At 36.8% G+C, this 15893-nt stretch overlaps 1 protein-coding gene across 3 annotated transcripts in view; it reads left to right on the top strand.

The window, feature by feature from the left end:
• Positions 1-360: 360 nt before the first annotated feature.
• LOC117996962 (peroxiredoxin 2-like) overlaps positions 361-15893 on the top strand; it is a 32192-nt gene continuing 16659 nt past the window's right edge. Inside the window, exons 1-4 of one of the 3 annotated variants that reach the window (XM_069498137.1) lie at positions 405-498; positions 859-964; positions 7968-8108; positions 9361-9500. In XM_069498137.1, coding sequence (XP_069354238.1) covers positions 873-964; positions 7968-8108; positions 9361-9500 — 373 coding nt within the window. In that variant the 5' untranslated portion in view covers positions 405-498; positions 859-872. Of the gene's footprint in view, positions 499-858; positions 965-2916; positions 3017-7967; positions 8109-9360; positions 9501-15893 lie in introns of those variants that run through there. The other 2 variants (XM_069498138.1, XM_069498136.1) reach the window with 2 other exon arrangements.

Genomic DNA, 15893 nt, shown 5'->3' with positions numbered 1-15893 from the left:
GTTTTAACTGATTTCTGACAAAGATACAGAGATAGCATGCAGGCTGAAGACCACAGGGTTATACTGTTGTTTACAAATGCATGACGTCAGAGCACAGATAATCTATCGGCCAAACATGGCCGACAGTGTTTTTACCTGTCTAAGAAAAATATTTTTTTAAATTAAAGTTTTACGGTTTTTAGGGCGCAAAAAAATATAGTGTTAATTTTTTTGATATAATAGGACAAATATTAACCATTTAAGACCAACTTAAAAAAATTGTCAACTAGCCTATTACTTTTCTTAATGATTTTGGTAGTTTTAGCAAAGTTGAGTATGGTCACACTAAACTTTGACATTTCATTTCATTCACATTTCATTTGACAGATCTGTGTCAGTCAATTGCATTTCCTAGAAATAGAAAACGTAACGTTCTTCCGGCCGGCATCATTTGTCATTTTCACGCCGTTTAACGTGGTGTGTTTCTTGAATTTCTACAAAACCTCCAGTTTTTTTTACGTAAGTAATTTAAATTTATATCTCCTAAATTCGATCCTTGCAAAGTTTAATTAAAACCGCATTTTTAACACCTACAAAAACGTCTAAACCTTCATTTTCTGTAAGAAAATAAGATCCATCTAGAAACATTCCGTCTACGAATTGTTTTATGGGATTTTTTGTACCGTAACAATACCACAATACCACAAACGTTATAACTGTAAAAGGTTATCATTCTAAACCAATGACCTTTGAACAATAGGTTACCTATTTGAGATATGTATTATTTTTCAACCTTATAATTTTCGAAAACGTTAGAGTAATTTTATGAATAGATGCTTAGTTTCATGGTTATTTCGTAATATTATAGTGTCGGTTTAGGGTCAAAGGTTAAGATGGTGCAAGAGGTACTGAATAGGAAAAGAGAGCGAAGTGATTCATGCAATGAGGTGAATGGAAATGTTGCGAAAAAGTTACTTATGGACAGGTCAGTCAAATTCTTCCTTAACTGTGATTATTACTTGCTAATATTTGGTGCTTATTCTCGACTGTACACAAATCTCTTGACTAAACAAGCTCAAAGAGACTAAAAGTCCTCTAAGCTTAAAGCCTAGAGCTCAATGCCTGTCAAAAAATCTTTAATTAGTTAGGTACATTGACAGAATACATACAAACCTAGACATATAAAAGGAAAAATGTGTGCCACATGCAATAGTTAAGTGATACATAAGTGTACGCTGGTGTAGGTTTTGGCTAAATTTTGCATGACAAATTATTACTTACTTAAATGCTTAGCAATCAAATTTAATAAAAAATCTATCCGAATTTGTGGCCTATTTTGTGCGGACCTTATTGAATACACAATAGAAACGAAATTTTTTCTTCTTTGCAACACTGAACAGACATCAGCAATTCTAAGTGAAAAAATTATAGTATCCATTGCTAAGTTAATTTTGAGTTTCAACTAAGTACCGTGATGGTCATATTATTTTAAAAACTGACCCCAAATGGAACTAATTGGTGACCCCTGTTGTATTGTTTTTGCGACATCACTATTGGCAGATTGTATAGATTGATTATTTTTTGATCATAAGAGTAGCATGGTTATAGGTGAAAGGTCTATACTCTATGGTAGGTATTTTATATGTGTGTAATTATTATTGCCATAGTCATTAGGTACCTTTATCCTTTACAATATTTTCCTTCCTGTAACTATTGACATGCCAAAAACCCACACAGGGCTATTGCTTGTGGTTATAATAAATTACACTAGGAATGTAGGAATAAATCAGTGGCGTGCACAGGGTTTGAAGCTAGGGTATTCATTAGTTAGGTAGGAACCTGTTTACTGGCAGGTCATAATGAAAATATGCATCGAGCTATTACAACTGGGGTAAGCACTGCATTTATGCCTCTATGACCTGCACGCTACTGGAATAAATGAATATACTTACTGGATTTAGCTTTATTAAACCCAGTATGGTTGATTTAGGTCTATACTTAGATTCAGTATATAGAATTCGCAAAATCCTTCCACAGAATAGGCAACAATGTGGCTGGCTAATTCCATTGTACACAATCTCTAAACTAAACTAAAATGACACGTCTGAATCTATTGCTATCCCTTTTATAATGTTGCTTGCGGAAAAGGATAGCACTAGATTTAGACCTGATTTGGTTTAGTTTAGAGATTGTGTATAAGAGAAACAGCCCCAATATCTGTTTTATGCACTAACACTTTTGTTAAGAACTCAATCTTAACCATCTAATAAAACTGATAAGAACAGGCGTCAGTCATTTCATTACTACATAATATTTTACTGCAGCTACAAACACCTAAAGTAATAAAAATCCCAAGATTGCAGTCAAGGGCCAACTTGTATCTGAATAAAAGAAAAAGAAACGAACATTAAAGAACTCTCAGGCATGCAGGTTTCCTCACGATGTTTTCCTTCACCGTTAAAGCAAATTATACTGAATTGCTTAAAATGCTCATAACCCTGAAAAGTTAGGTGTGCTCAGGATTTAACTTATGAATCTGCGAAGTGATACCCAACAATCTCATTTGACATTTATTTTTAATCCATTGAAAGTTTTCTACAAAATATAATTTTATTTTTACTCTGTGACGCAGCAATGTAGAACAAACACACGGAACTATCCAATGTCAAATGAGCTCTATGGCTATTATTCATAGTTGAGTTAGCTAACACCCTTCCAGCATCAGTTTTCCCCTCCAATTATAATATGGGTACCTTCAAGACAAGAGTGAATAGGCATCTTATAGGCACTAGCACTAGTCTATAAATTAAAAAAAAAAAATAAGCATGCTAGACTCCCTAAATAGGAAGCTTAACCACTGGGCTATCTCGTGCTTAATTAAAATAATTCCTTGATATTTATGTAGTTGAAATTGTCAAGTGTGAGCAGTGAAATTGGCGATGGATCACAAGTGTTACTGTCGAGGTGACGAGGTCACCAGCATGGAGCTGGAGAAGCCGGAGCACCTCGTACCCATGATGAGACCGTTCTCCATGAGGTTCATTGCCTTTTCCCTTTGTATAGTTTGAAAAGTAATTTGGTAATTTAGAATTCTTGTAGTGTATTTATTTCTAATGTTGGGTTTCGATATTCAATCTATCTGTCATCATAGTCATACAGCCGTACTCTGAGTCTCTAATCGTTAAGTATAGATTTTATTTAAAAGCGCTTGGTAAGAATGGTTTTGACGACCTCCCTGACGCAGTGGTGAGCGCTGTGGTCTTAATAGTGGGAGGTCCCGGGTTCGATTCCTGGCAGGGGTTTGGAATTTTATAATTTCTAAATTTCTGGTCTGGTGGGAGGCTTCGGCCGTGGCTAGTTACCACCCTACCGGCAAAGCCGTGCCGCCAAGCGATTTAGCGTTCCGGTACGATGCCGTGTAGAAACCAAAGGGGTATGGGTTTAATAAAAACTGCCATATCCCTTCCAGGTTAGCCCGCTATCATCTTAGACTGCATCATCACTTACCATCAGGTGAGATTGCAGTCAAGGGCTAACTTGTATCTGAATAAAAAAAAAAAAATACATTAATGTATTATCTATTTATCATTAAATAATGTACATGCATGTTTACATGTCAATGTAGACACAGATGCATAAATTGTACATATTTCAATATGTATGACGCTTAATTTGTTTCTTAATTTACCAAAATTTAAATTACTTGCATATTTTTGAATGATAATAATTTTCTAGCATGCTTTTGTGATAATGATTTACTTACAATGAACAAAATTGCATAAAATTAAAAAAAAAAACCAGCCAAGTGCGAGTCAGGTTCGCCCAACGAGGGTTCCGTATGTCGAAAAAATACGACTGTAGTACGGATACTACAGTCGTATTTTTTCGACATTTTGCACGATGATTAAAAAACAATGATGCATAAAAATTGAAAATACTAATTATTAGTTCATGACCACAATTTAATTTTTTTTTTGTGTGATGTGACACAAATTCACGGTTTCAGATTTTTTCCCCGAATGTCAGCTATAAGACCTACCTACCTGCCAAATTTCATGATTCTAGGTCAACGGGAAGTACCCTGTAGGTTTCTTGACAGACAGACAACAAAGTGATCGTATAAGGGTTCCGTTTTTCCTTTCTAGGTACGGAACCCTAAAAAGGGTTCTTGAAAAAAAACTTACTGTTAATAGTTAAAATTAACGGTATGTTTTATTTATAACCGCTATCTATCAGACATCGTGGCCTGTGGTCGTCACGTTTCATGATAAGTGTTATTTTTTGGGTTCCGTACCCGAATGGTGCCAACGGGACCGTATTATGTCCGTCCGTCCGTTTGTCTATCTATCAGCAGGATGTATCTCATGAACCGCAATAGGTAGAAAGTTTCACAGAACGTGTATTTCAATTGTCGCTACAACAACAAATAATAAAAAATTAAAAAGGGTTATTTCTTGTTCCATGGCACGGAACACTGTGTGCGAGTCCAACTCGCACTTGACCGGTTTTTAGGGTTCCGTACCTCAAAAGGAAAAACGGAACCCTTATAGGATCTCTTTGTTGTCTGTCTGTCTGTATGTCAAGAAACCTACAGGGTACTTCCCGTTTAGCTAGAATCATGAAATTTGGCTGGTAGGTAGGTCTTATATCAGACATACGGGGAAAATCTGAACCGTGATTTGTGGTCACATCACACAAAAAAAATTAAATTGTGGTCATGAACTAATAATTAGTATTTTCAATTTTCGAAGTAAGATAACTATATCAAGTGGGGTATCATAATATGAAAGGGCTTCACATGTGCATTCTAAAACAGATTTATTTTTATGCATTATAGTTTTTGATTTATTGTGCAAAATGTTGGAAAAATACGACTGTAGTACGGAACTCTCGGTGCGCGAGCTTGACTCTCACTTGGCCGCTTTTTATTGATAAATCCTTCTTAGAAGCGTCTACTAAATACAGATTAAGATAACATTGAATGATATAGTATGATTCATATCTAGGTAGATTATGTACTTGATATCACAAGTATATGTCTGTGTTTTATGGAATATGCAAATCATTTTGTAAATGAATCAATGAGATAACGAGCTTAAAAGATTTCAACTTGATTTAAATCCAAATCAAAAATATCATAAATAATACTCTATCTTGGAATGCAAAACCAATTGCTTGCATTCAATTGTCATTAGTCATTAATACTTCCTAAATCTTTCTTATGTAAAATTCAAAGTCCTGACTGACTGACTGACTTATATATCAAAGCACAGCCTAAACCGCTGGTCCTAGAGACATGAAATTTTGAGAGTGTTCTTTGTAAAAGTAGGTATCCACTAAGAAAGAAGTTTTCGAAATTCCATCCCTAAGTGGGTTAAATGGGGGATGAAAGTTTCCATGAAAGTCCGTCATTTTTCAAGTTATTTGCATGAGAATTAGTATTTGGGTTTTCGGTCCCAAATAAAGAAATATTTATAAATTTCAGGATTTTTGGAAATTCAACCCCCACCTCGATTTTCAAAATTCCACCCGTGCGAAGCCGCCCGGGTTAGCTAGTAATATTATAAACGTGAAAGTGTGTGTCTGTCTGCAAGCTTTAATCCGTTTACCTATATTGACTAAATCTGATAGAGATAGTTACCTAGGCGACTTTTATCCCGGAAAAGGGTTCCTTTTTCCTTTCGAGGTACGGGACCCTAAAAACCTGTAAATCCAATTCTTTATAACCTTCTAATATTATGTAACAGTAAAAAACACTAAAACTTTATGCGTTATCTAACGGAACTATTCAAAATGGCTGCATCGTAACTAATTTTCCCAGGGTCACTAACCTCGAGGCGATTTTAACCAACATGTTAAACAGTGGAATACTAACCGATCACTTATACCACGGCAACGGGAGATTACTTGTCGACTTGTGGAACTTTACAGAGACATATAAGTATCAAGTACATTTGGTGAGAGCAGAATATCTTACTGAAACCGATTTCGTTGATTCTAGGTTTGTCTGTGTTTTGGAAAACTTCATATCTAGAAAACTAGCTTTAGTCCGTTTATGTTGTCATCAATAAGACTTGGTTTTACACCACTCCGTCGGTATGTGCTGGCCCTGAGGCTGAGATCTATACAGCGCACTTTGACTCTGTCACTCGAAATTAAAATGTGTTCATGAAGTAATTAGTTTCCTAAATCACATCATAGATGGCGCTGTCCGTAATTAACTTGCAAAAAAAGTGTTATATCTTATATGATGGGACGGTACCCTTCGTGTGCGAGTCCGATATGCACTTGGGCGGTTTTTTTTTTCAGTCTATTTATGGGTATTCTCATCATTACTATAATTTAATTCTCTCTTTAGAATTTCTTTTCATAAGTGAATAATGTTTGGCAATAAATGAAATTATCCATATTTCTACGAATTTGCCCCATAACATCACCAAGTTAAAATCTATGTGAATCTTAGAAAACAAATTGTTTTTCACATTTTGTTTACTTATTTCAGAATTATATAGACTAGATAATATAAAGAGTGTTCCGTATGTTACATAGCTTGTTTATACATATATGGAATAGATAATATTGATATGATAATCATAGTAACCTTAACATGTCCCATTGTCATTACGCAATAGTATTAGAAATATTCCACATAAGTACCTACATGTATTGAATAGGTATGTTGTTTAAGTTGTATTGAATTAAATTAGTTTATCATATCTGGCGGATAATTACAAAGTTTCAAGTTTTATATGTATTTGTTTATCACAGGTAATTAACAATAATGTATTTTTAATGCTAATTTCGGAATTTATTATTTGTCATAATGCGTACAAAATGAGATCTCACTCGACATTTTAACTTTGTGACAACTGTCATGTCAAAAGTACAATTTTAGTACCTTATTTTAGAATAGAATAGAATAGAATAATGTTTATTCGAGGTATATAGGTGGTACATGGTGTAGGCAATATCGTCCTGTACAGCAGTGCAACACCTCGAACAGGTAGGCCACTACAGCTTGTGTTGAGACGTCTGCGTCGGGCCCCTCAGACACAAACCTCTATAATATAGCAAATATCTGAGGTACCAGATGCCCCAACGCTGATTTTCAGTGACCTTTTATATTAGGTACCCAAACGTCAGTGGCATAGAATAATATATAAAGTTGGCGAGAGAATTTTAAAGGCGAACCTTACTTTTGACATGATAGTTGACCAGTAGAGTTAAAATGGCGAGTGAGTTCACGTTAACAAACACCTATATTTTTCACGTTCAGTCACACTTGTTACACATAAAAATAAATGTGACTCACATCGGGAAAATAAAATTCCTCTTGTGTCACAATTTTCCTCCGTTGTGTCACAGTGTTATGCACGGGAGTGTGACTCAACGGGGACAACTATGACCCTATTTATATACAACTAGCTTATGCTCGCGGCGTCGTCCACGTGGACTACACAAATTTCAAACCCCTATTTCACCCCCTTAGTGGTTGAATTTTCAAAACCCCTTTCTTAGCGGATGCCTATGTCATAATAGCTATCTGCATGCCAAATTTCAGCCCGATCCGTCCAGTAGTTTGAGCTGTGCGTTGATAGATAAGTCAGTCAGTCACCTTTTCCTTTTATATATTTAGATTTATATTATACAGTGATCAAATAGGAAATGAGGAGATCCGTAGGAGAACTAGAGTAACCGACATAGCTCAACGGGTTGCGAAGCTGCAGTGGCAATGGGCAGGGCACATAGTTCGTACAACCGATAGACGGTGGAGTCCCAAGGTGCTGGAATGGCGATCTCGCACCGGAAGACACGTTGGAAGACCATCCACTAAGTGGACGGACGACATCAGACGAGTCGCAGGGAGCTGCTGGATGGCGGCGGCGCAAGACCGTGGCGTGTGGAAGTCCCTACAAGAGACCTATGTCCAGCAGTGGACGTCTATCGGTTGATGATGATGATGAAAGTCAGTGTGTGTAACATTGCAGCTTCAACAAGATGCCTCTTCAGCTGACCAAGCCGGCGCCGCAGTTCAAGGCCACTGCGGTGGTGAACGGCGAATTCAAGGATCTCGCGCTGTCCGACTACAAAGGCAAATACGTCGTGCTGTTCTTCTACCCCTTGGACTTGTGAGTACATTTTTAACCGACTTCAAAAAAAGGAGGAGGTTCTCAATTCGTCGGAATCTTTTTTATTTTTATTTTTTATGTATGTTCCCCGATTATTCGAAGACGCCTGGACCGATTTTAAAAATTCTTTTTTTGTTTGAAAGGGTATACTTCAAAGTTGGTCCCATTAATCTTCGAAGATAGATACTGGAACTCCTCATCGGATAAGAGTAAATTGCTCGCGATCAGTGTAATAGCTTAGTAAATAGTAGATTTTTAACCAGTCATAGCATAATTCCATGGGGCCACTAAAAATTGTGAAATAAAAATTTTTTACAAAAAAAATAACCGACTTCGATACACAAACACTAAAAATTGAAAAATAATTTAATTTATTACCGAATGTATTATGTATACAAGGGTTAATATAGTTCCATAATAATATTTTTTGGGGTCGGTGCCAATGAGGTGCCATTGTGGAGTCTCATAAAAATATGAAGTCCACCGGCACCAAAAAATATTATTATGGAACTATATTAACTCTTGTATACATAATATATTCGGTAATAAATTAAATTATTTTTCAATTTTTAGTGTTTGTGTATCGAAGTCGTTTTTTTTTTTTAATAGAATAGAATATATTTTTATTCTAGTAAACTTTTACAAGTGCTTTTCAATCGTCAGGTAGTTTATTTTACCACTGGTTCGGAATGCAGTTCCTACCGAGAAGTTTGATAGGTCACCTTCATACGCGCTTGTCCATACAAACGTATTACGGCAATTTTTGTAAAGGGCCTTTACCTGTACATTCTAAAACAGATTTTTATTTATTTTTATGCATAATAGTTTTGCTGTGATAGCCTAGTGGTTAGGATGTCCGCCTTCTAATCGGAGGTCGGGGGTTCGATCCCGGGCACGGGGCAAGCACCTCTAAGTTTTCAGAGTTACGTACGTAATTAAATATCACTTGGTTTTACGGTGAAGGAAAACATCCTGAGGAAATCTGCATGCCTGAGAGTTCTACATAATGTTCTCAAAGGTGTGTGAAGTCTACCAATCCGCACATGGCCAGCGTGGTAGACTATAGTCAAACCCTTTTCACTCTGAGAGGAGACCTGTGCTCTGCAGTGAGCCGGCGATGGGTTGATCATGATGATCATAATAATAGTTTTTGATTTATCGTGCAAAATGTCGAAAAAATACGGAACGCTCGGTGCACGAGTTTGACTCGCACTTGGCCGGTTTTTTTAATAAAACAATTTTTGAACTCCAGCACGTTCGTATGCCCGACGGAAATCATCGCGTTCTCGGAGCGCGCGGACGAGTTCCGCAAGGTTGGCTGCGAAGTGATCGCCGCCTCCACCGACTCGCACTTCACTCATCTCGCCTGGATCAACACGCCGCGCAAGCAGGGTGAGTGTTTATTGAACTATACAGATTACTGCTCTGCTCCGCTCACGTCTGACGTACGCGGCTCCTGCCTGGTATGCTCTCTGTCCAGCAGAACAAGTGCCTACGCATGATCGTAGGAGCGCCGAGGTACGTGAGGAATGATGTCATTCATCGCGACCTCAAGACGCCCACCGTGGAGGAGTACGTCCGTACACGACAACGGACCCTACACACACCTTCACGGCATCGCTCCGCTGACCATTCGACCACCGACCGGGCGTCCTCTGCCTCGGGAACTCCTACGATCGCCACCACTAGCGTGGCACGCAGGCGATCCTAGCGATGATGATGACGACGCGAGTCCCACCGGACCAGACACCACCCCCGCGCGCGACGGCGACTCTATCGCCCTCAGCGCGGGGAACACAACCAGCCACGAGGCCCCAAGCCAAGATGGCGGGCCCTAGCCGGTGAAATTCCGGCTAGAAGACCAACACCGGGGTAATTGAATACCCCGCGCCTTGCCCGGGTAAGGAGGCTACGCCTCGAGGCCCGTACCACTTCAGTCGACACCCTGATGTGTGAAGACCTTTATACTCGCTCTTCACTCGCGTGCTAATCGCAAAAGCAGAGTCAACAGGAGTGAGGAAACTTGGTGTAATCTATAGCTACATAGTTGCATCTAGAAATTTCCAAAATATCTGTACCCGCAGTACAAGATTTTACGTCTCACCAAACGAAACCAAATTCGAGAGTCGAAATTTTTCCGCGTTACAGTAAAATGGACCTAAACAGCCTTGGATTGAAGTCAAATATTCAATGCCACTGATTTTAATGTCGCAATGTTTCCGCTTGGAGCGCTGGCTGTAGAAGTGTAGACAAACTTGAGCTTTAAAACAAGGCATGTAAGATCCAGTTTACTGTAACACGGAAGTATTTCGACTGTCGAATTTGGTTTGGTTTGGTGAGACGTAAAATCTTGTACTACGGGTACTGTTTGTAAGTGACTTTAAAAAATGTATTGCAATTTAACCAACTTTGTTTTGCCTGAATTTCAAACATTAACTTTTCTCTATATAGTTCTGTATAATACAGGATGTAACCAGAACGCTAGCAAAAACTTCGCGTTATTGGCCCCGATTCTCTAGTCTCTCTCTAAACTAAATTTAGAGTATCTGCATCCTTTTCTTTTTACTAATGCTAAAAAAGGAACGGAACATGACTTTCACATTTAAAGACTCTAAATTTTAGTGCACAATACAAATTTAAACAGTAGGTTCGCGAGTGCGTGCTAAAATCACGGGTTTACCATCTAAAAATTAAATTTAGAAATGTCAAACTGCTTCTGTCCTTTTCATATTACAATAGTAAGAAGAGGGTGCTAATACTCTAAAATTAGGTTGTGCTTAGAATCGGTGCCAATGTTATACTACCTAAATACAATCCAATACCAATAACCATTTGCCTCATTTTGTAGTTTTAATGAATTAGTATTTTTCAAACCCGCAATGTATAGCGTGCAAAACTCGGGTCAATGCACCGCCTACGACGCGGCATTGAATCCGAGTGGCCTACTACGCAACGTTCGTTGACCTCTACCGGCAGTCAAATGTTTTATTCGTAAACTTTTACTAAATTATAGGATTTTTTTAAAAAAAAAAATCACGTTTTTTTTGTGGTATCATGTCAGAAATTTTAATTTAATTTTAATTTTTAATTTATTTATTTCGACAAAATGAAAAGTCAACAATTTACATCACACTTTTAGACCAAAGCACTAGATAAAAACTGAGACTGGTGCTTGCAGTTTGAAGCCCAAATAGACCGTTGTCTGTGCTAAGGCTGATAAAGAACATCGAACTCTCACGATTTATAGATTTTTAGGTGGTACTTATTAGGTGTTAGTTAACCTTTCATACAAACCTATACATTTTTATTTTATTTCTACTGATGATTCTATTAAGTAATCAGTACTATCACCTGTCTTCGTTTTTGCTAGAGTTCTGGTTACACCCTGTATATGTGCATAGTTAATATAAACTGTGGCTTTTAGCTGACATAGTGCAGTACAATGGTACCAAGGCTGTTAACCCAATGAGCGACAAAGACAAACGCTCGTCTCTCTCGCTCTGCCTGTATAAGATAGCTCCGTGCTTCCGAAGGAAGAGCGAGCCAGACTTACGGCAGATTGTGAGGCCTGAGCGAGACGGCGGCGATGGTATTATGAAAATATATTCACGTTTACTTGGTACATTGTCGTGTGTGCTTTGGATATTTGTGGGCATTGACACGGTGCTTTCACTTCGAACAAAACTATGGAAGTATGAACTGATATAGTTCGTACATCAACCGATAGAGGGCGCTAATAATATTTGTAGTAGCAATACCGATTTTTTTTATGCTGGCATCCCTTTTCTCTACAGTCGTTCACGTTTTATTATACGCAGTTTAAATTCTTGTAAACATTTTATAAATCTTCTTCTAAATTCTTATAATAATTTTTAAAAATGTGATTTAGGGGTTTGTATTTTATGTAGTCCACGCGGACGAAGTCGCGAGCAGAAGCTAGAAAAATGTAAAAGTAAAAAATAAAACTAGACAGAGTTCTAGGCAGAAACTCTGATATCTGAGCAAATTCATTTTTAGCCTAAGGCTGTTGAAAAGTCTATACTCTAGCACTCGTTTTACTTTGTAAAAAAAATCAAAATAAAAGTTGGTATAAGTCCCGCAAATTGCTATTGCACTGGAACCATGTCACATTAACATCGAAATTGACGTCATTTTGATGTCATTTGACATATATTTAAGTAAAAATATACCATCAGCTCGAAACTTCAGTCTACTGCTGACGTCACTAAAATGGCGGCCACGCGCTTTAGCAATTTGCGGGGCTTATATCCAGTTTTAATAACCTCCTCAACTTGGGACGAGGAGATATCGTGTGGGGATGATTGGGCGAACATTGGACTGTGTGAAATTGTGGTGTTGTTTGGGGGATTCTTTTTCGATTATATTTTTAGGGTTCCGTACCTCAAAAGGAAAAAAGGAATCTTTATAGGATCACTTTGTATAAAAATCTGATAAATAAATAAAAATCTGTTTTAGAATGTACAAGTAAAGCCCTTTCATATTTTGATACCCCACTTGGTATAGTAATCTTACTTTGAAAGTTGAAAATAGCAATATTTGTGCATGAACACATTTTAATTTTTTTCTTGTGATGTAACCACAAATTCACGGTTTTTAGATTTTTCCCCTCATGTCTGCTAGTAGACCTACTTTCCTGCCAAATTTAATGATTCTAGGTCAACGGGAAGTACCTTGTAGGTTTCTTGACAGATCGACAGACAGACTGACAACAAAGTGATCCTATAAGAGTTCCGTTTTTCTCCGGTCGGGGGTTCGATCCCGGGCACGCACCTCTAACTTTTTGGATTTATGTGCGTTTTAATTAATTATATATTGTGACGTTGTAAATTTTGAACTACTAATTAGCGTTTCGCTTTTAATAAAAATCAATTTTGTTCAAGTATGTTGGTGCCACCTAGCATCAAGGTGCAGAACTACGCGTGGGTCGATGTTCAGAGTTCATTCGAGCCACAATAGATGGCGTTTGCTTCGTTGTCAATTGTCGTAAAAATAAAACAAAATAATTAAATAAAACCATAATATCATTTGTTTATTGTTAAGTCATTAACAAAACGGTTCTTATAATATATCCTTAGGTTCCGCAAATATTCAAAAATGAATTGGCTTCATGATCAAACTAAATGAGAGCGGCCACACTGGGGTTGCGTCTGGCAACACCGATGGATGAGATTTAGAATTTTCCTGGAGTCAACATGTGAAGACGAATTTTTTTCGTTCCAGGAAAATCTCACTTCTTTTCGCCCATGGCTTCGCCTGGGAAAATACAATAGTATAAAATTTAGTCATCCTAACGTATTTCAATGTTTCATCAATTATGGTGAGTGAAAAATCAAGGAATGTGGATTCGACAAAATGGCGGTTTGGTTAGAGAAAATCCTAATTTTATGATTTCATTCCAGTTCCAGTTATTTTATCTTCCCAAATAAATGAGGATAATGGGTTGTGGGTGGACTTCTGAAAACCATTGGTGGCCAGGAGTTCAATAGGTGAGTTGTGTTTGATCGGGAAAATTCCACGTGTCGAAATTTTCACACAGCACAAATTATAATATTGTTTTTCTTTGTTACAGGGTTTCCGTTTTAGGTTTTACGTTTACGTTTTACGTTTAGCTTCAGATTTCGTATTTACGTTTTAGATTCCGTTTTTTTTTTTAGTTTCAAAAAAAATCAGTGCCTTTACTTGTATCAACCTTAGGTGCAGGTGTGACTGAAAGTGTGTTTATCTGTTTTGTCACTTGTTTGTAAGCAAACTCTGAACTTAAAGTTGCCTTACTGTTAGTAGGCTCAGAAAATAAGGCGGAACGCTGCCTCGCAGCCTCTAGTTTGCGACACTTTTCCTTCAACATTGCGACAGACTTAATGTCAACAAGAGCTAATTGTTCTGAGTAAAAAGGGCGAATATTATGTAATAAAATTTGTAACTTTTGTTCTTCGGAAAGTGGTGTTGACAACCTTGAAAACATGCAAAACATTACAGCGAAATAGATAGACACAGGTTCTTCAGAGCCTTGTGTTCTTGCTCGAATTTCACCTAGCAACCTGTAGTCATAATCTACTGCATCAAATTCCTCTAAAAATAAAGTTCTCAATTCTGACCAAGACGAAACTTGACATTTGTTGCCTCTGTACCATAACAATGCTCGGCCTGTAAAAAGATGAAATGCAGAAACAAATAATTTTCCATCTGAAACGCCATAAGATCTTTTATATTCCTCAACGCGTTCGATGAAACTGCGCGGATCACCCTGTCCGTTGAAATTTAACTTCCACTTGGCAACATTTTTATCACCAGTGCAGTCAACGGCGGTACTCTCGGAATCCAGTGATTCGTCGTGAGACGACTCATTGTCAGCATCTAATCTGGAAATCAAACTCTGCAACTTTGTATGTAATTCACTCTTCCTACTTATTAAGCTGAGTTCGGAACACTGTATTCTCAAATTCTAAAGTACAAATGTGAAGCTAAAGCTTTAGACCTACAGAGGGCATGTCTATCTTTAGTGTCAGAACACTTTTTTAATAAATCTTCTAAGTCTTGAAGTTTTTTACTAATAACCCCTAACTCACTTTCAGAAGAGAAATCTGTCTCTAAAATTGATTCAGAAGGAATTTCCTGAATTAATTGTTTTAACTGTTTCTTTAAACCTAGCACTGTAGGTGCTGGAGTTTCGGAACGAATGGATACCTCATAACACAATTCGTCCTTCAAAAGTGAATGAAACTGGGCAAAAGTCTGTTCCATTGTGTTAAGTCAAAACACATTTAACAAAATATCGAGCTTGTGTAACTGTCTATGTTTAGCCTTATACAAATTGGTTAAACACAAACACAAAAGAAGTTATTTAAACTATTAAATATACACAAGCAAAATACACAACAAAAACAATATTCTTAAGTCTATCCTAACCTATTTTATCAATTATGTTCCTATTCCATAATATTGTTAATAATACAAGCACATATTATTACTATAGTAAACAAAATATAACGAAATAAAACTTCCCAAAATTGAATAAATGATTGTAAGGTGCAGTATCACCTTTATGAGTACACAGTGTGTTACAACCTTTACAATTACAAAAGTAAACAGGCAACAAAGTTGCAATGAACTCTGACTAGCATATTATCTTTCAAAAAAAACAAAGAGATTGTGCAATGGTTTGATGACTGTTACTTTACACTTTTAACACATAACCTAAAATACAACAAAATCTGTTTCTAAATGTCACTTTAAACTACCAGCATTCAATTAAACTTAACATGTTTTGTGTGTGAAGTAGCTTTTATCAAAACCTTAACACAGCTCTAAACAAAATTTCAACAAAATAATGAAGTATCAAGTCACTGAAAAAAAATTGTTCATAACTTCATACTTGAACTTAATGTAATCTCTGAATATAGTTTATATATTTAGTTTCACAAGTTGTAACTCTTAGTATTTATAAATGTATGTGTGTAACTAGTTAACAGCACATAGCGTTTTAAAACTTTAATTATACTAAGTTACCGGAATTTTCAAACATAAGATGTACTTACTATTGAAAGCAATACCCAACAACAACTCAGTTAAGCAATGTTTATTACTAAACTGAAGGCAAACATTCACTTATACACCTCCAAGGTAAGTCAAATAACATAATTGAACGGCATAAGCACCATTTATAATGTGTTAATTAAATAAGAAAAAAAAACCAATGTTGGACTATACTCAGAAAATTACTTAAACTATCAAACAAAATTTCTAACTATTAGTTATTATTTAGTT

Source organism: Maniola hyperantus, chromosome 4 (assembly GCF_902806685.2).
Source record: "Maniola hyperantus chromosome 4, iAphHyp1.2, whole genome shotgun sequence".
NCBI classification, from domain to species: Eukaryota; Metazoa; Arthropoda; class Insecta; order Lepidoptera; family Nymphalidae; genus Maniola; species Maniola hyperantus.
Note: the sequence above shows the minus strand (reverse complement) of the source record. Positions and strands in the feature narration are given on the sequence as shown.